The sequence below is a fragment of the Lissotriton helveticus genome, chromosome 3_1 (assembly GCF_964261635.1).
Source record: "Lissotriton helveticus chromosome 3_1, aLisHel1.1, whole genome shotgun sequence".
Lineage (NCBI taxonomy): Eukaryota > Metazoa > Chordata > Amphibia > Caudata > Salamandridae > Lissotriton > Lissotriton helveticus.
In genome coordinates this window covers 315,515,337-315,536,571 of record NC_136061.1, presented here as the reverse complement: position 1 = coordinate 315,536,571, position 21,235 = coordinate 315,515,337, and the positions used below count along the sequence as shown (strand labels likewise).

The following is a 21,235-nucleotide window of genomic DNA, read 5'->3' as shown; positions in this document are numbered from 1 at the left end:
ATTTCTGAAGGCCAGGAGTGGAACATACATCATTGTTCATACTTGTATTGTGCAAGTTCACACTTGGGTGAATTAGTACAGAAAACAGAGCTTCGGCAGGGTTGCAATGGCATCAAATCAAAGCGGCAAGAGAAGCAAACATCCTTTCAATTGCAAAACATGCTCTCTGGCATTCGTTGAGCTGTAGGTCAATCACTGCATGTGTGTTTTTTAGCAGATAACTGGCTTTTGGCAGGTATTCCATTGTTTAAACACAAATTACCCAGAAGGGCCTAGCAAAAGTGATAGAAAAACAAAGACCTAAAATGCACTAAATTGGAAGTCGTTCATTATTCTCCATAGCAAAAGGCAGGGACTGTTATAAAATCCTCAGACATGGAGCCGTTTTTATGTCCAATGTGTTGCACAGTAGATAAGGCCCCGATTATTGAAGTCGCGGCTCAGCCACTTGCATCACTGCGTGATTTTGAGCAAATCGTTTTATCTCTCCTGTCTCCGTTGCATGATAGATTCACAAGTACACATGAGTGCACTTCGAGCGTTCCTTCGGGTTTGATCAATCGCTACGTACACCGGTGCACTGAGATTCAATCATCCACTGGCTTACATCTCAACAAATAATCAATAAAGAACTGTTCCCACTACCTGCACAAGTGCTATGGGGAAGGTGACTACGAAATGAATTACTGAAAACCGTGACTTGAAGAAACGGTTCACAAACTCTTTCCTTCTATCATTTAGTTGCTTCCCTGTGAAATGGATCCAAAAGACAACAATTCCGCGAGTGCCACAGCGAGACATCTGGTTTCAAATATCGCGCCCGTGTGTGGGCACGATAATTGAAACCAAATGGCGGCCATGCGGGTAAACGACCCCAGTAGTCCATGGGCGGAGCAATGCGCCCGCTTTTGGCCAACTGCGTGCTGTCTTTGTTAAAAAGACGCACGCAAAGGCCAATAGTCTGGGGCAAAAGTAAAAGCACACACGCATGTACGAGCATCTGAAGCGATTTCTTAAAGCCCCTACATGAAGTCTTCGCCAGAACAGCGCATGCGCGCTGTTACAGGATTGATCTAAAAAGCACTGCCAGTTTGAACCACTGTTGGAATAAGCATTGACAAAGCTAATAAGTTTTGTCTATCTGAGATTTATTGGCTTCATCAATGTTTTTTTTCAGCCATGTTGTACAGCAGCCCTGCCCGCCCCTATAACGTGGGCAGCATTGGGCACTTCAAAGCGCATTTTTTAGTTTACTTTCAACCGTGCTGCACAGTGGGTATGCTGCTGTATAACATAGCTAAATGAACTTTGGTAAAGTCAAATTGCTGTATTATTTGGATTTGTCAATGGTTTTTAAGCTATGTTGTATAGCTGTGCAACATGGTTGAAAGTGTAAAAAAAAAAAGCACTGTGATGCCACCAGCGTTGACTGCGTCATAGCGCTTTTTGGTTTGCTAACGACATCCTGGGGACATTCTGAAAGCTTCTCTGGGAATGCATTCCGCCCATTTCTTACCATTGACTTTGTGGTTTGTACTTCACCTTTGCTTGCTTTCTATTTGCTGACTATATTTATTTTAGGCTGTCCAGATTAAGCTCGTCCTGTCCCTTGCCTGAACCCTATTTACTGCATTCTTCCACCAGTACTGAATTTCTGTAAACAGGCCTTTAAATCGTGTTCTTATCTTGTCACATTTGCTGTGCATTGATAGATAGATGTCAGATGTCGGTCTCTTACTTCCAGGGAGCTTGGTGTTTACCTTTTATTCTCTAACTTCAAAGTGAGACGATTTATGTGACAAATGTACTGGCTACTGAGGGAGTGCTTGAAGAAGGTTGTTGATGGGTTTTTTTCTAGCACACAACAAAATGTAAATAACTGTAAATGACCTGGGCAGATATATCAGAAAATATTAAAAAAAAGCACAAATGAAGCACAGTTTCTGGTAATTATGAGGTGTGGAAACAAATATTTTAAAACTATCAAAACAAATCAATACATCAGGTGATGACATTTCCACACCTTATCGTTTGTGCGCTGTATACTTTTATTAGTACTGTATGTCTATGGACAAGTTTTAATAAATCTTCAGACCAGGGAGGACAGGAAGTATGAACATCTGCAGAGCGTCTACTGATGACGAGTTGTGGTCACCAAGTGTGGACTCAATGAATGTACAAGTCAAGTTAGCTTACAGACTTGGTATGAGTAATATTGTTTACTCTGCATGGATTGTCATTTCTAGGAATACTGTATGTTGAGAATGGCAACTGCACGTGACTATATGCACTGAATGTTACATTTCCTTGTTATGGAAAATGCAAAAATAAAGTTAAAAAAACAGTGTGTGTACTCCATTCCACGCTACGCCTTTCCAATCCACACCCCTCTGCGTCACTGCACTCTATGCCACTTGACTCTTTGCCTCTACACTATACCACTCTAGGCCAATGCACTCTACACTACTCTACTATGCGCCACTGCACTCTACACCACTCTGCTCCACCCCAATCCACCCTACTGTGCGCCACTGCACTGTGCGCCACTGCACTCTGTGCCACTCTAATCTACTCTGCACTCTACGCCACTGCACCATTGCACTCTACTCTGAAGTAATCTGCTCCACTGCACTGTACGCCAATCTATTCTGCGCCACTATATTCTACTCTGCAATACTTTACGCCACTGCACTCTACACCATTGTACTCTATACCACTCTAGTCTACTCTGCCCTACTGTACTCTATTCCATTGCTCTCTACGTCACTCAAATCTGCACAACTTCAAGTCACTGCATTCCATGCCAAGGTGCGCTACTCTAATATACACCACTGCACTCTACGATAGTCTAATCCACAGCACTGCATACTCTGCCTCTGAACTCTATGCCACTGCACTCTATGCTATGCCACTCTACTGTATTCAACTCTACTCTAAACGACTGCAATCCACACCAATGCACTAAACAACACTTTACTCAAAACCAATGCCCTCTACACCGCTGCACGATATGCCAGTTACTCCGCACCACTGCATTCTATGCCACAATACTCTACAATGCTCTGTGATTGTACGCTAAGCCACTGCTCGCTAAGCCACTCTGCTCTGCAAGACTGTAGTATCCGCCACTGAGCCCAACACCTCTACTCTGCACCACTGCACATTTTGCCACTGCATGCTTCCTCTCTCTCCAACATTGTGCTCACGTCACTCCACTCTGTCACTATTCTACTCTGCACCCCTGTAGTCTGCCGCACTCAACTCCACGACCATCTACTCCGCTCTAAACCATGCTACCCTACAACGCTCTACGCAACACCCTTTATGGTACGCCACTCCACTCTACACCACTCCATAGCGCTTTTTAAAATGTTACTTTTAATCATGGTGCACAGCAACCGGGCTGCTGTACAACGGCTAAAAATAAATAAATAAAGCAAGCCAACAGATCTCACATAGGCGAGACCTACTGACGTTGCCTGTGCTTTATTTTATTGTAAACATTTGGGGCAATCCTATGTAGGGATACTCTATCTAAGACAAATATGTGAGGCTCTTTATTGCACACAGAAACCCAAAACCAATGCCCTCTACACCCTTGCACACAGAAGTACAGCAAGATAGGACAGTGCGTCTTGGATGTTCCTTATTACATGCTGTTAGAACAGGAGATATTATTATTTATTCCACGCAATGGCAGTCATGTCTTGGGTGTTCTTTACTTCAGGCTGTACAGTAGAATAAAAGGGGTGTTTTTGTTCGTTCTACACCATTACAAAGGATGATATATATATATATAAACTCCCCATCTCTATTCGAATGATTCAGGAGGAGTTACCTTTCCGCAAAGCGCTAAAAACATTCCTCTTCTGCTAAACCCATATATCTAAGATTCAGCAAAAATGCAAGAAGCACCGGGACATATATATATTGCTGCAGTTAAATCCAGGAACTCCCCTGCCATTAGAACAGCGAGACAGATCTATAAGCGTACCATTTGGGAAGCAAAAAGGGATTGGGAAGACTCATATTGGCATGACCTTCTTCATGCATGTGAGTCTTCCAACCAAATCAGATTCTGGGAGATAGTCAGGCGAGGCAGGGGTTCGGATACATCATCCCCTGAAAATTATGTTTCTGCGGTAGAATGGGTGAAATTCTTTTCTGCTCAATTTGCCATCCAGAACGTTCCCCAGTCGGCTGAGGTGCACTCACCAGGAACCCAACCAATACCACACGAGAATAGACTTGTTTTTAGCTGTTCTGACACCAAACATGCCTTAGGCTCCATCCAGTCCGGGAAAGCCCCAGGGATCGACGCTGTACCAGCGGACCTTTTCAAATTGAACCTAGATTTGTGGGTCCCCTATATCGCTATCTTAGCTAATTCGATAGCAGCCGGGGAAAAAATACCGCAGTCTTGGAAAGGGGCTGAAATAATACCGGTTTTTAAAAAGGGGGATCGATCCTTACCAAAAAATTACCGTCCAATCAGCCTGATCGACACAATCCAAAAAGTGATAGCACGAATGGCCCTAGCTAGAATACAGGGGTGGATTGAGCAAAACAACATACTCTCCCCCCTGCAGGCAGGGTTTAGGTCAGGCACCAGTACACTAGACCAGGTGTTTCGGCTAACCATGCTATATTGGAAGGTGGTCTTTTTGGGCGGGGGGGTCATATATGCGGCCTTTGTCGACCTTCGGTCGGCTTTTGATATGGTTCCCAGGGCTAAACTTTGGGATGCCCTAAAAAACATGGATTTTCCCCCAGACCTTTTAGACCTGGTGAAACGCCTTCATGAGGAAAACTTCGCGTGTGTAAGATGGGGCAACCAGGGTCAGGTGACCGCTAGCTTCCCTGTAGAACGAGGAGTCCGGCAGGGCTGCGTGCTAGCCCCTACATTGTTTCTGCTGTTTATCAACCGGGTGGTTGCTTTTTTCAACGGAATCTACACCGATGCACCCACCCTGGGAAACACAAAATATCCTCTGCTAATATTTGCTGACGACACCCTGCTCCTTTCAAGGACCCGTAGTGGCCTGCAGGCGGCCTTAAACCGATTTTCTGAGTTTTGCACACAAAATGACCTCCAAATTAATACAGACAAAACTAAATTTATGATTTTTAACAAAAACAAGCCCATCACCAGCTCATTCTCTCTAGAGGGCGTCCCGATAGAACAAGTCAAAGTGATGTCCTATTTGGGCGTAACCTTAGACCATCAACTCTCTTGGAAACCCCAGCTGGAGGTGATGGCCCTTAGGTTTATTCGCCTTTCTGGATGCCTGATAAAGGAACAGAAAAAATCACTAACTAAACGTATTAAACCTGTTTTAAAAATATACGATGCGAAAGTGAATGCAGCTACACTGTATGGTGCGGACATTTGGGGGTACATAGGTCTGTCTGCCCTTACCAATGCTCAGAACAAGTTTCTTAGGATGTTAGTGGGTCTCCCCCAATCTTCCCCCATTACCCCCCTGCTTTTAGATTTAGGATGTAAACCGCTGGGAGAGATGGCCCAGTATCGCCTCGTCGCTCTTTGGCGTCGCCTTTGGACGACCGAAGAACTTAGCTTATTTTCTAAAGAACTTGGTGAAGTCAGAGCATTGTGGGGTGCCCAGAAAATCCCTTGGTTTAGAGAGGTAAAGCGTATACTGTATCTGATGGGCCTCCCAGAGCTATGGCTAGACCCCGAAAGCTCAAACTTCCCATCGAAAGCTGAATTCAAGGAGCTTTTCTGGGCCGCTAAAAAATCCGCTCTGGTCTCCCTCTCAGCTGCCAACAACTTAACTGGTCAGTTTCTCATGCATATATTATCCCCTTTTCTGGAACCATACTGGGACCTGATCTGTAAGACGCTTGATCGTAAGCTATATCATCAGTTCCGAGTGGGAACCTTACCGATCAAGTCATTTACTGCTAAGTGGGCATTGAATTCTAGCGATAAATGCCCCTTTTGTCCTGATCACACAGAAAGTCTGGGCCATGTGTTTTTTGCATGTCCTGTATATCGACAGCCCAGACTTAAATGGTTGAGACCAATTTGTAAATCTTTAAATTGTGGGGGTAGCCATACAGCCCTTCTCAAATTAAGAGACCTACGCACTGCTAAATCTGTGATTTGTGTAGCAAAATTTTTGGGTTGGATGTGGCTCATCCGAGGAAAGAATCTGTAAACCGTTTTTTAATCTTAATGTTACACACCAATTTTAATGTAATGGGGGTTTTTTTTGTACAATGTTGTTTACTGGAAATGTTTTTATCTGTGTCTTTTATGAATTTTTTTATTCGAAATAAAGACTTATTGACTTGACTTATATATATATATATATATATATATATATATATATATCAGTGTTCTTTATTCCATGCAGTAGTACAGACTATAATCCACTCCACTCTACTCCACTGTAATCTGCTCCAGTCCACTGTAATTCATTCCATTGCAATCTACTCTAATTCAATCCGCTCTACTGTAATCCACTCCACCGTAATCTAATTCTCTGTAATCCACTCCACTCTATGCCACTAACTTCAAGCCATGCTGGACAGCAGATAAAGCTTGTTGCCAAAACCAATAGCTCTTTCATAGGTGCGACCTATTTCCTCTGCTAATGCTTGTGTTTTTTAGTCACGGGGAAGGGTCAATATTTAAATAACTGGGAAATATACTAGCTGCAGTTTCATTCTTTCCACTGAACCTCCAATAAATATGAATAAACAGACTAAGTCAGGCTCGCGAATGGACCCCTGCCCGCCGAGCCTCTTTCAAGTGGCCCTGCCGGGAGTGGAAAAGCAGGCCCTGGAACTACTTAACGAGTCTCTAGTTCTATGCTATTTACCAGCAATGTTGAAGGAAGCAAGGGTCACTCCTCTTTTAAAAAAGCCAGGGGCAGATGCGTCAGCCTTAAAAAACTATAGACCCATTTCACAGTTCCCTTTCTTGGCTAAAATACTGGAACAGCCTGTCCTGAAATCCCTTGCAAAATATCTAGATGACCATCATCTGCTCCACTCTAGACAAGCGGGTTTCAGGGCACATCATAGCACTGAGCTGGTGATGGTGTCGGTGCTGGACGAACTTAGAGTCAGAGCCGATAATAAACATCCGAGTGCCCTGATTCTATTAGACCTGTCAGCAGCATTCGACACGGTCAGCTATGACATCTTGCTGTGCCGTTTGTCGAATCTGGGGATAAAGGAGCAAGCACTTCGGTGGCTTAGATCCTTCTTGACCAACCGTACCCAAAGAGTTCAAATGGGTGACCAGATGTCGACTTTGGGCTCCCTGACCTGTGGAGTCCTCCATGGCTCTGCTTTGTCTCCACTCCTATTTAACATCTACCTGCAGCCCTTGGTGGTGGCGCTCACCGGTATGGACTGTCAGGTCTTTAACTATGCTGACGATACCCAACTCCTGGTCCGTCTTGAGCATACCAGCCAGGTACAAGAATCAGTGAGAAATCTCCTCAGGTTCACTGTCAACTGGATGGCAGCCAACTCGCTAAAAATGAACCCGGATAAAACCGAGGTGCTTATTGTTCCAGCCCAAAATAGCCCCTGGTGTGAACTGTTCTGGCACTCGGAACTAGGTGTAGCACCAACCCCAGTACCAGTAGTAAATAGTTTGGGCTTGAAGATCGATTCTGATCTGTCAATGTCTAGCCAGGTATCTGCAGTGGTGCGTATCTGTATGGGCCTACTTAGGCAACTACGGAAACTTGTTCCACTCCTCTCCACTGCGGTCCTACAATCAATTGTTTCAGCTACGGTCATCTCCCGGCTAGACTATGGGAATGCCCTCTACTTAGGCATCCCACAGCGGCTACTGAGGAGGCTGCAGGTGGTACAAAATGATGCAGCAAGGTTAATTTTTAACCTCCCTAGGCGTACGAGAGCCACCCCCTTGCTGCATAAACTGCAGCAAGGGGGCCTATTGATCAGCGGGTGCTCTTTTAAGAGCTTGTGTATAGCCCATAAGGCTCTATATGGAGATGCACCAAAATATATAAAAGACAGAGTACAGAAGTATGTGCCAGGACGGGCTCTGCGTTCCTCAGAGGCCTGTAGACTAGACTCTTCTAGGTGCAACCTTAAGACCAAAGGGGGCAGAGCGTTCTCGGTCCTTCTGCCACGGATCTGGAACGATCTACCAGAGCCTCTGCGAAAGGAATCAGCCCTGCTCCCCTTTAGAAAATTGTTAAAAACCCACCTGTTTAGAGAAACACTGACATCTGTTTAATCCTCCGTCCGGCAATCTTGCAGTGCCCTGCTCACTCTCTTTAAGCGCTTAGAGACCAGTGGTAATTTGCGCTATATAAAAATAAAATAACATAACAAATGTAAAAAAAAAAAAAAAACATCAAAACAGGAACCTGAATTATAATTGTTTTTATCAGTGGTGTGAAACGGTGACCTAAGAAAGTGTGTGAATATGTATGTATATATATATATATATATATATATATATATATATATATATTAGTTATAAACATGAACAACGATGCATGAAAGCCTGTTACTAATGTTTTGTCGCTTTACCTCTTCCAATGTTTCTGTCCTCCAGGTGACCTCCTCTTACATTTCCACTAGGTGGAGCCAAATTTCCAAAGCTGAAAAGGAGCAAAATGGACTCTGGTAGGTGTTTCAGCTGGCTTGTCAGCATTTTACTTGGCTCACAAAGAAACCTTTATTGATGTTTAAATAGCACCGTTATCAGCTAGTGTTGTCGCTGCGCTGCATGATATGAAACACATGTTATCTGTTACAGTGTATGCTTTTCATAAAGCGTATTCTTGTGAACAAAACCGCATGTACTGTTTTGGACCTGTCCTTGGTGCCTGTGAAAAGTGAGGCTTTAAGAACGATAGAACGGTATGATGAACATGAGACGCAGGCAGAACATGACCTATATGGCCGGCGCCATTTTTGTGTGTCCAAGCTCTCCACTGCTAGAGCTTTATTCTACTTCCTCACGCTGGTTGCTGCAGACCCCAGGTATCTCTCCCGATGCCGGAGCCACGGGCTCCTCACTATGTCAACGATGCATCCTGAATCCCTCACACTCTGACCATGGATCCTAAGTTATCCCTTCTGTGTCCGATGCTTCTCTTACTTTGTTAATGCGTCAGAAGCTTCAGACTCTGTGACGCAAGCTTCAGCGCTCCTCCCCACCAAACTTCTCACACGCTGTCCATCGATCCAAGCGCTACACACCCTGTCTCCATACTCCCCCTCTGCCCCTGCATTCCAGACCTCGCACTGTTCACGTCTTAAGCTTGTCACACTTAGTTGATGCGCATCAAGCTTATGTTGTCTTTCCATGTTCAGCCAAGGGTAAAGTTGGTGTCCAAAGGACTGTAGGTATCCCTTACCATGGAGAGATAGCGAGGAAAAACAGGAAGGGTTGTCTGCCCCGTTTCAAGGCCCGCTCTTGTATGCCATACTGTTATGGCTGTATATAGTGGTGCAGCCAGAGCTACATTCAACTTTTCTAAATCTTGTCCTGTAACTGCAGCTTCTCTATCTTTACTGTGTGAGGACTGGGCTGTACTTTTCTGCAAGTAGACTGGACTGTGCAACAGTTGGGCAGCACTTGATATATTTTCTGCAGGTGGCTGTGCAGATTTTAGATTCGACTAGAATTAGCAAGGCAAGGCTGTCTTTACCGTAGCTACCTCTGAAGCCTTTTTAACCTTCCCATTTGTAGAATCTTCTCGAGTGTGGATCTTGCGTCCACCTTCCATTACCGCTCCCATTCTTTTTGCTATTCCTCCGATTTTCCCCCAAAAACATTTTTAGGCAAACCTATCTAAATTAGTCCTGTCTTCTCCTTCTGATTTACTGCCATTATCTGTGCATAGTATTAAATGTTGGACTTTTTAGTTTTTGTACTGTTCAGTTTATTTTCTCTCTAGTTTTATTTGATTCTTTATTTTGTACTTTTACTCACATTATAGTTATCTGTAGAGCATCCCATTGTCGTTTGGCTTGATTCTTCGCTTTTTACATTGTATAAATAAATATAAAATCTCCACCAGTATGAAACTCTTCATTGTGATGACCTATGTAGACTGTTGAACTAATTTCCTTGGTTGTTCGCCACATAAAGCACAAACCCTCCCAACAAATGGATCTTTTTTTTTTGTCAAATCTGTTTATTGGCATTTTTAAAATATGTTAATTACATGAAGCATAGCGGTAATATCAACTCAGCATGTGGGCATGTCATTCGTGCATCCATGCATATAAAACATTGTGTTGTAAAAACATGACAGTCCAGAGAAATTAAGGCACATATAAAGAATAACTGCCTATCATTAACACTAGCAATTGCTGCTGAAGCATCCGCCCCCGTGCTGGTCTCTAAATGTCCACGCGCTAAGCTAACCCAACAAATGGACCTCTCGTTGGTGTACATACATATTAAGGTTTTACAGATAACATTTGTATTTCGCTCAACCTTTTAGATAATTTACTTGCCAAACAGGAATCCAAATTCTTAAGGCCTATTGCATGAAGGAGCAATACTGTCTGCATCTTTTAAAAAGGCATGCCACATTTGAAGCTGTATAGACATAAAGGCTATTAATGCAGTTGGTTGCATACACATTCTTAGATATCCAAACCAGATTTCATTTCTGCCTTCCTTGAACCTTTGACAGGTCACGTTATATATTAACGGTTAAAAATGTTACCACAAGTTTGGTCACTGCTATTGACAACTAAATCATGTACATGTTTTGTATTAATTGATTTTAAGCAATTGTATTTATTGTACCATTTAATTTGCTTTTTTAATTTGATATCACTGTATTTTCATGAATCTCTTTAAAGCTGTTGTTTGATATATCCGCACATCACACCAATAGTCTGTTTCTCAGCCGGTTGTTTTTGAAAGTGTTAAATGTTGTACTATTTTCCCTACAGGAGTCTGGGATGTCCGTGAAGAAATTGCTGTTCTGCAGGGTGGGTTCCTGCTGGCTGAGAAACAGTATCACCCAAAGCACTTAATTCACTTAAACAAGTCTGACTGGGCCCTCATCGGACAGCCAATAATCCATGCAGTGGAGGAGATTTGCAGAGAAAGCGGTCAGGCCCAAGACTGGGAAAAGCGATTACTGACTATCATATGGGCCAAAATTCTCGACTGCTGCTCAGAGGCTGCAATGCCTCCAGAAAGCAGAGATGCTGATAAAAAATGGAAAGAGGATATCTTCTTTGCAGTGGGAAATATGCTGCCTAGTTTAAATCACACCACGCTGTTTGAACTTCTCAAAACCATGAAGATCTACAGAATGTATGTTGAGCTATTGCTGGTGCTGCCAGAGGAAATGTGTAGTAAAGAAGCTAAGTCATTTGTTGAACATGTTCTTGAAGAGACTTCTGTTGAAGACGTAGTGCTTTTTTTGGATGTCTGGTGGGAAATCTTGAAACGCACCGAAGAGCAAGATGATGATATGGTGGCTGCATTTCGGACTGTGGTACACCAGTATGCGTTTGATTCTTCTGATGGGTTCATTCAGCATCCCAAAAGATTTAAGTGCGATCCTCAAGTGCTCCGTCTGACACCTAATAGTGCATGCATACTCACTTTTTTTCTTGAAGGACTAAAACAAATGAAAACCTGCATCCTACCTCTGAAGCAAAGGTGTTATGCTCTTGCCAACCTAGCAGACACACTTTTAGCACCTGAATCCCATGATAAACAGCCCATGTTGCTGTCCATTGAGCAGTATTTGGCGAAGCTGGCAAACGTTATAACGACCTGGAATACTGATATTCAGAGTTCATATCATCACATCAGCTTATCCGAAAAGGTGAAGGAAGCAGAGCGGCAAGTGCGAGCAGTTGAGAGAACTACGAAATTCACACTGACATCAGATGAGAAAACCATGGGCTTGATGGTTCTGAACGATCTTCTTATCCGTTGGGGCAGTGAGCTGCAATTGGTGGCTACAGGTGGCAGTAACAATAACTCTGAAAGCTACAGAACGGCTGAAAGCCTTTCATCACTGCTGGAAAGGCTGAATAGTTCAGAACATGAGGGTGCTCCTTCCAGGGACGATACGACTGCAGGGGTAATGAAAGACGCAAAGGACAGCATTGTAAACCTTCTGCAGAAATTTGCCACTGATAAGAAGGTGGATGTTGACATACTGTCTTCCATTACTATGAATATAATCACAGGAAAAATGTACAGGCACAAGGAGGCCTGCTTAGTCTTTGCTTCCAAAAGCGAATGGGCCCTGTCAGCTGAATGGGTAAACTGCCTTGAAGAAAATAGAGCTCTTTTCTGTGACCCGGACCTCATCATTTCTCTGTTAGAAACAGTTATGGCTTTTGTTAACAGTGACCAAGACCAGATCCAAAGAACCAGCAAGGCAATGTGCGCTATTTTGACTTGTTTTTCAGAACTTTCCCTGCCACACAAAAATAAAGTGCTCTCAGCAGTGCTGTCTACCTGGGGCGAGAAAGGCCTATCCCAGAAACTGAAGGCTTTTATGGCTGGGTTCCAGGAAGAACTGAACATGGCTTTCAACCAAATCACACAAAGCACGACCGAGAGTGGGTTGGCAAAAGCTGTCTCAGCTGTGGCTCGACTTGCTCTGCTGCACCCCGAGGCCACAGTGCGGAAAGCATGCTGCACTGCTGTTGGAAACCTAGGTGCTCATACATTTTTATCACAGATAATTGGTTCCCTTCCAGCGCTGAGTTTTAGGGATCCCCAGAACTCCAGTGCCTCATTATTGGCAAATTGCTTGAGAGACACGTCATGGGGGAATTTTTCTTCGGACAAAGAAGAGAGGCAGTTCTTGGCTTTTTTAACCTCCCTTATGAAACCTTCCAAAACTACAGTGGAGTTGAGTTCTGAGGTTCTTCTAAGCCCAGATGAAGTGTTGAGGACACTTGTTCTCCCTTACATGACATCTGATTTTACCAATGTGACACTTTGTTTACAAATTCTTAATGCAGCCCTAAGTGTTGAGCTGCCTGTAGACAACACAGGTAGGCACTGGGTCATGTCATGCTCCCCCTTTCCACTTCTCTTGTCCCTTTGCAGACTCCTCAACGAGTACACCAAGTATTGGCAAAATACAGACACACCACAGTGCCTCTCCATCGAGTGCAAGGACTTAATTATTGATGCACTAGAGAAACTATGCGATCTGGTACAGCTGGAGGTGTCTGGCTTCCCTGATACGTGGAACAAGTCTTTGTTCTGGCTGCACAGAAAGATGGAGCATTTAGACTGGACTGTGGGCCTCCGATTAAAGCATTTGTTTGGTGATCACTTTAAAAATGAAGTTCCCGCCGCTCTGTTTCAGGTCTGTACGCTTTCTGAAAATGACTGGACACCCCTTTGCATTCCAGAGTATGGACCTGGTACAGGACTCCTAGCTTGGATGGAATGTTGCTCCATATCGGCTGCAATGAAAGACCAAATGCTCTCTCTCCTGGTGGTTAACACCAAAAAACCAGAAGATGTGAACTACTTCAGCAAGGGCTTTATGGTTGCTCTAATACAAGTCTTCCCATGGTGTAATTCCCGGGAATGGGATCTCCTTTCTCAGGTGGTGAAGAGCCTGTTGAAGAGACAGTTGTTGCATGTGCCCTACACTTTAGAATATGTACAGTTCATGCCACTTCTAAACCTCAGACCTTTTGCCTATGACCTTCAATTTTCAGTGCTTTTGTTGAGGGGATTTCAGTTGCTCTGTAGCACCAGTTGTTCAGATTGGCTTCCAGTTGAAGGGTGGAAGCATGTTGCACGGTTGTATGGCAGTAATATTGCAAGCATGCTGGAGTCTGTGAAGGCTGTGTTGTCTGTGCAAGACCTAGGAGAAGGTGTCAAAGACCAGGATCTCTTCCAGGAAGTCCTATTCGTTTACACCCAGGTGTTCTGCCATGTGCTGCACATTGTGGCAATGATGCCTCCTGATACTTGTGAACCACTCTACTTCCTGACCCTTGAAATTCTCTGCTTGTATGAAGCTGCAGGTGCTTTAGACACTTCCACCAATAGCCTGCTGAGGAGAGCAAATGAGAGGCACTTCTTGCATTCCATAACTGAGAACGTAACAAATGAGGAGCAGCGAATAACACTGCTCCAAAAAATAAGCAAGCTGAAATAGATCAGTAGAAAGAAGACTTATGGAAGAAACTGAATGCAATAACTGCTTCAACATTAACGTGAACACTTTCTTCCTTAATCAACCAAAGTAGGTATTTGTGTTCAAAAGTCATTTCAACGTTAGACAGGTGGAAATGCCCTGTTTATGTGAAATGTTTCGGTGTAGCTTATTTCTGAGAACAAATACAACCATTTTAAAAGGCAATAAAGTAAAAGTTGTACGTGGCCTTGTGAAACATTTTTTTCCGTGCTTTAATGAGTATTGTTCAGGCCATGCAGATAGAAGAAGCCTCATGAAGAGGTGATTCGAAGTAAGCCTCGCTTGTGTCTGAAGTAAGACAGACCACTGAGCAAAAGAGCCTACATAACAATTATGGTTAAAGAGAAGGATACCGTTCCAAACGTCAATGAATTTAACTTAGTTAATGAGTTTCTTGAACCTGCTTTGTCCAACGAGAGTGGGTAGGAAGAAGGTTAATTACTGAGAAGAACAAAACGTGTTGGCTTAAATGCTTGAATTAATTCCAGCCACTGGTGATTACTGGGCGCATAGAAGGGGAAGAGAGCGGAATCATTCAATAGGTCTGCGTGTCTGACATTGCTGCTACAGAATGCTAAATAAATGTAGATTATTTTTGTCATTTACATAGTTCGTGTACATTCTAAGATGCCCACTCAATCATTGCCTGTTTGATCTTTGCCAAGCAGTACATGGCTTCTAGAAGCATCCCCATAGGGATTTGAATCCAATAAGGATAGTCACAAACACAATTCCCTTTGCTTGAAACCTAGTTCGAAGGGGTTCTATTGCCGTTGAATTAATGAAGTACGGTGGACTTTGTTTAAAACGTAGTGGTTTTGTCATTCTGAATTGAAAAGCTTGCTGATGGCACCTGGATATTAGACTGCCTGTCAGTAAGGCTCATGATATGGAGATAAAAGTTTTTTCAAATACGTCTGTTTGCCGCTCTGCACTAAATTCAAGGTAATTAAAACTGTGGAATGAGGCAAAGTTTCTGTGTGGTTGGGCTGTTTTTGTTTCATCCTCTGTGGGCCTTTTCATTCGCCTTCTTAGAAAAGTACCCTTGGTTTTGTCCAGTTCCATACGCATAACCACGTCCGCTGCTATGAATTCCAGACATGGAATTGAATTGAAGTGACCTCCAAGTTACATGAAGGAGCAGACTGAACTGTAGCATCCTCCCCAGCCCTGGGAGTATGCAAAGGAATACGCCACACACAGAGGTCTGGAATACCCACACACAGAGGTCTGGATTGTACTTCTTTATTCCTCACCATACAATCACACACTACCCTCTCATTACATCATAACCTACCAGAACCGCAAGGGTCCTATTGCACATTGTCTCAAGGCACTACGGGGATAACGTGTAGTAACATGTTGAACTCTTTATTCAGTGACGTGTAAAGCTAGTAAATTGAGCAACCTGTCAATAGATTGCCTCAGGTGCTTAGAAAAACAATCTGCCCCAGGAGCAGGGTTATCTCCCTGCTCAAATCCACAATCACTTTTGGGTTTCCGAATTCCCAATACAGTGCCTTCATCACACCATTCTAAGGATGAATCTATTTCCGTTCTCCCAAAAACATTTCATGCGTACCTTTAGATTACTTGAACCCTGATCTTTTCCTGAGGCCAGGGTTTCACTCATTCACTTAACCCATTTAAACTCCTGAGGCCTGCTTGCCTAGTATATATTAACCAGATTATGTTGGATAATGGATAGTGTGTTTATCTGGGTCATTTGCACAGCACAGCATACACACCTAGGATGTTCTCTGCATGGCCTCATATTGTCTAGACCAGGGGGTGGGTGGGGGGGGCAGGCAGGAAAATGGAAAATACCACTCGCATTATAAATGGGTAAAAGAATAATAGGTGAATTGGTAGAGGCAATGGTTTATTCTATAAGGGCTTAGTGTTGTACAATATCACCATTATATGTCTAATGGGTGTTCCTATCAAGATGTTTATCAGAATTTGGATTATTTTTTAGGGGAAAACTTGTTGTTTTAACAACCATTTTACAGTGTATCCCCTTCATATGAAGTCTTTTTGATTCACAGAGTAAGGCACACCCATTTAACATATTCCAAAATGTTCCTACTTCTCAGTTTCTATAATAAATGGATTGAGAAGTGTGATAAAGGGGTGACAGAGGGTGATGAGATTTGCTTATGAAAGGTTGAGGAATGACAGTGTATCACTACAGGGAAGAAATACTTACCTTTAATCCTAGTACTCCTCCAGGAGAATCATTGTTATAGTCATAAGCATTGAATTTGAATTATACTGTCCACATGTGCAATCCCAGAGTACTTTCTACAAAAGTGGCTAAAATATATTTTTCTTCTTGTAAAGCCAAATTTTTAATAAAGCAATTTTGACATCCTTCAACATCTTATTCTACAAGTTTTTATCTATTTTCATTGGAAAAAAATCATTTGTAAAAGGCAGAAATAAAATCACTATTTTCAAATTGGTGGCATGAAAACTCCTTCACAAACTTTTTTTTTTTTAGGAACAGTGAAAGTAAATAGGGATAGTAAAGCCTAACAGGCTGCTGCTTCAAAGGTTGTAAAATTGACAATGTTGAGGAAGAGTCCACCACCAGTACTCCATCAGGCCCTGTCAGTGAGCCAGTTTACTTTTTTCTGGCTCCTGATGACCGGATCCTAGAATGTTAAGCTCAGTCTGCTTAGACTTTTTTTACCTTTTGGAAACCTTCTAAAAACAACTTTAAGGTCTGTATTTGGTTTTTAAAAATCTCCCATTGTCCAGACACCTTTCAGTGCTTTTTTTTTTTTTAGTGTCCTCATTTCACCTTAAGCATCTGCAAATTCGCTTAGAGAAGTCCACCTTCCTAACTGGGCGCTCTGGGTCTATGCTCTTGCATTCGCTTTTTAGGCCTACCAGGCCAGCTTCATTTGTGCGAGGCTTGGTGTAATCATTGTACCATATGCACTTAGACTAACCTCATTTCAGTACCCCAAGTGATTAATGGCCCCCAGATGTACCCCTCCCCATGGTTCAATCTCGCCATGCACAACACTGCTCTTAACCAGGTCTCATATTGCGGTGGCTCATTGTCTTTCCACAGCCTGCAGATCTCTCTACGGGCTGCTAATATAAAACACAAGAATAAACCAGTCAACTTATTAGATAATTGATATGTAGAATTAATGTCAATACCAAATATAACTAGTGTCGGATTGAGATTGAACGTAACTTTAAAAACACCCTCCAAAGCCCTCCCCACATTTCCTCAAAAGGTTCTTAGAAAAATACAGTCAAAAAACATATGTATGTCGTCATCCTCTACTAAACCGCATCTAGAACATTTAGAAACTGATGTTGATGCAAATCTAGCAATTTTTTTTGGGGTATAGTACAATCTATTTACTACAAAAAAGATTTTTCTTTAAAGAAGCTGATTTAATATATTTATATAAATTATAAAGAGGGGGATAAAACAAATCAACAGAGACGTCTTCCAGCGATGAAACACTCCATACCTTATAAGGAGGGGGAAGAGCTACCACCTCTGCCTCAACTACTGCTCTATACCAAATCCCTACTTCCTTTTGTGGGGGGTTTACATTTTGGAGGATATTCTCGATTTCCCAATTTCCACCAATAAGATTTCTCTCGGATGTGAACCATGAACATAATTGCAAGTATTTAAAGCGAGAGAGAGAACCCCCTGTTTTAGCTTTTAACACTTCCCATGGATTGACTCATGAACATAATTGCAAGTATTTAAAGCGAGAGAGAGAGAGAGAGAACCCTAGACACGTTTCAGTGCTGTCCTTCAGGACATTCAAGGACAGGGAGAACAAAAAATGTCCCAGCTATCATAACAGAAAGTTTCAATTCTATTAAGGACACTGAGGCGAGGATTAAGCTGTTCTTTCTTCACTTTTATTATTACAGCAGCCTCATTATAATACAATAGAGTCCATCCAGTCCGTAGGCAGCATTCCCTTTTCTCCTTGCTTGAAGATACTCCTGCCTCCTCTTTCTTCCTGCGACCAAAGCTGACAATTCTGACCTTTATTCTTGTTTAGAAGAGCCTGCCCCTATAGGAAACAGATGTAAAATTACTATCTAGGCGTCCAGTCCTGAGTACAGCAGTAAAGACTTGAACATCATATACAGATACAGTAACACTAGCATTAGTGTATCAGTTACACAGTGGCGCATATAACTAGCATAATCTCGGTCTATCTGGGTGGGAGATATGGCCATAGTGCATGGGGTGGTCTAATTCTTGCCTCCATGTCCTTAATACAATCAAACTTTTCCTTTTACTGTACCTAGGACAATTTTCATTCTAGGTCCTGACCGGAGGCGAGGTTTACGCTAGTTCAAAGCTTATCCACCACCAGGGCTACACTGCCAGAGAGAGGTTTAAAGTAGAATCGTTTGAACGTAGAATCTGATGACTAGTCTGACACATTGAGGATATCCTCCAGGTGTGCCCCCCAAAGTAAATGCCATTGTGCCTCTAACTGAGTGCACCCCAGTCACCTTTGTGTCAATGCCAGCTTCCTGCGTAGCCCATCTGGCAATAGTTGAGGAGGAAACTGCCCTCTGTGGCTTCCTAAGGGCGATGAGCATTTGTCGTTTCCCAGGGTGATGAACAGACTCCGTCAATGCATCATTTGCCTTAATGCTGCAAACCACAAAAAGCTTGGGTGTATGTGGCAAAACAGGGTTTGACACAATACTGGAATTACATTTTGTTCTACTGGAGACATATAAAGGAACTCCTAGCGGGGTAAATACTCTACCTGTTATATCCAGAGCTCTGACATTTTCTCACAAGACTCCCGGCACAGCGATGTAGCCAGTTTCGCTGACCTTTCCTGACTAAAATGGAGGGTGCCGCAGGGATCAGCCCTGAGCCCACTACTCTTTAATAATTACCTGACTCCACTGGCGGAGCTCATCGTCAAAATGGGGATCAAGGTTACATCCTACGTGGATGATTCTCAACTGCGATTCACCTTCAGCGGGGTGTCCGCATTCACTTTTGACCCATTAAAAGAGTGCCTTAAAGCATCTCTGCCTGGATGAGCTGCAACTTCTTAAAGCTTAATGCAGACAAGATGGAGGTCTTGTTTTAACCAAGCTGTACTGCCCCCGATGAACTTATGGTGGCCAGCTGAACTGGGTTCTGCCACCCCACCTAGGGACTCAGTGAAGAACTTAGAAGTCAGGTGGGACAAAAACCTGTCTCTCACTACCCAAGTTCAACAGGTGTCTGCGGCATGCTTTGTCAAAATGATAACCATCAGAAAATGTATTAACTTCTTGCCAGAGTCAGCTTGCAAAACCGTGGTCCGTGCATTAGTCACCTCTCACCTTGATTACGCTAATGGTCTTTACATGGGTCTGCCGGCCTGCTTGTTCCGTAGACTTCAGATAATTAAAAATGCGGCAGCTAGACTGGTCTGCATATCCCGCTCCGCCAATGCAACGCCCCTCATCTCTGACAACTTCATTGGCTCCTGGTAGCCAAACATATTGAATTTAAAGCCCTTACGTTTGCCTTACGAGCGTATCTAGGGAAAGGACCCAACTACCTGAGGAAGAGACTTTGTCATACCAGCAGGACAGATCCCTAAGGTCCAACCACGTTATCTCACTATCCCCCATCCCCCTGTTTTGGAAAAGCAAGAATGGGGGGGGGTAGGACATTCGAAGTGGGTACATCTAAGTGCTGGAACAACCTACCTGCCCATCCACCCATGATGCACTCTGGTCAAGAATTCAGAAAGGCCTTGAAGACCTGGCTCTTTAGTCGTAATGACTAGATATGTGCACTCCTTTACCTGTGTTGCTGTCTATGTAAGTGCCAGGACACCCCATTCGGGGCAGCTGCGCGCTTTATAAATGTCTTTATTATTATGTCCTTACTGGAGAGGTATTTATTGGAAGGCCAGGAAAGGAAAAGATTGAGAACCCTATTTACATCCCAAAGAGTGGAATAACTTGGTTCCTGGGGATGCGATAAACCTATACCTGAGGAGTTTGCGGACCAGTGAATGTTCACCATTTGGCTGATTCCCAATATGACAATGTCCTGCCGAAAAGGAAGACCGAACAGTGTTGATGGACCTATTTGCCATTCTGTCTGAAGCGAGGGAGCACAGGAAATTCAAGATATGGACAACGTCTGCCCCATGGGATCCAAAAGTCTCTGGTGGCACCAACCCAACCATCTAGACCAGGCTGATCTATAACGCTTGATGATTAATGCCCATGCTTTAGAGTGCAGTGACGCAGCGTGTTGCAAAAGGCCTGAGACTTTCCAGCATTCCCAGTAATCCTTCACGCCTTGAGATGTAGTGTACCATCTAGAACCAGACCGTGAATATTCCCCGCGGGATCCCGGAGGAGAGTTGGAAACTGGGGTAGACTGATTGGAGAATCCCAAGAAAGTTCTATCCGAACTGTATACCTCACTTGTGTTGCATGGATAGTCTCACTATCATTGCGTACGAGGAAAAGGCACACCCCCTGTTCCCGTTGCCAGTCCTGTAGGAAGGCATCGGTCGCTGTTGTGTTGGGGTTGGGCCTCCAGCTGAAGTACCGGTCCAGTTGGTGGTCCAGACGAGTCTCAAAGAGGTCTACTGTGAACGGACCTCACTTGGCCCTGAGTTTCAGGAACACTAGAAGGTCCAGCTTCCATAGGCTCACGACCTGCTAGTGTCAGGATTATTAATCTGCGACCTGGTTGTCTCTCCCTGGAAGGAGTTCCGCCATCACCGAGATGTGATTCTCAAGGAAGTAGTCTCAGAAATTGGGCTCCAAGTTCGAGAGCGCTCCGGATCTCGTGCCCTTCCCTTTTGGTTGATATATCCGACCGCTACCAATTTGTAGGAGCACGCAGCATTGAATCATGTCCTTCATCCAGCACTTCACCGTAAATAAGCCTACCATCAGTACAAGGCAATTTTTGGTTGGGATTTTTCAACGGAGGACCATTTTCCTCCGGTGGAGAATTCCCCACATCGTGCGCCCCAGCCTGTGCCGCTGAGATCCGGTTGGGACCCAAAAGGTGTGGG

At 43.6% G+C, this 21,235-nt stretch overlaps 1 protein-coding gene across 4 annotated transcripts in view; it reads left to right on the top strand.

Annotated features, from left to right (window-relative positions):
• Positions 1-15,152, top strand: part of GEMIN4 (gem nuclear organelle associated protein 4) — a 31,900-nt gene extending 16,748 nt beyond the window's left edge. For 3 of the 4 annotated variants that reach the window (XM_078679876.1, XM_078679877.1, XM_078679878.1), the window contains 2 exons: positions 8,573-8,643; positions 10,936-15,152. In XM_078679876.1, the coding sequence (XP_078536002.1) occupies positions 8,634-8,643; positions 10,936-14,141 (3,216 nt within the window). In that variant the 5' untranslated portion in view covers positions 8,573-8,633 and the 3' untranslated portion in view covers positions 14,142-15,152. The remainder of the gene's footprint in view (positions 1-8,572; positions 8,644-10,935) is intronic. The other variant, XM_078679879.1, reaches the window with a different exon arrangement.
• Positions 15,153-21,235: the final 6,083 nt, after the last annotated feature.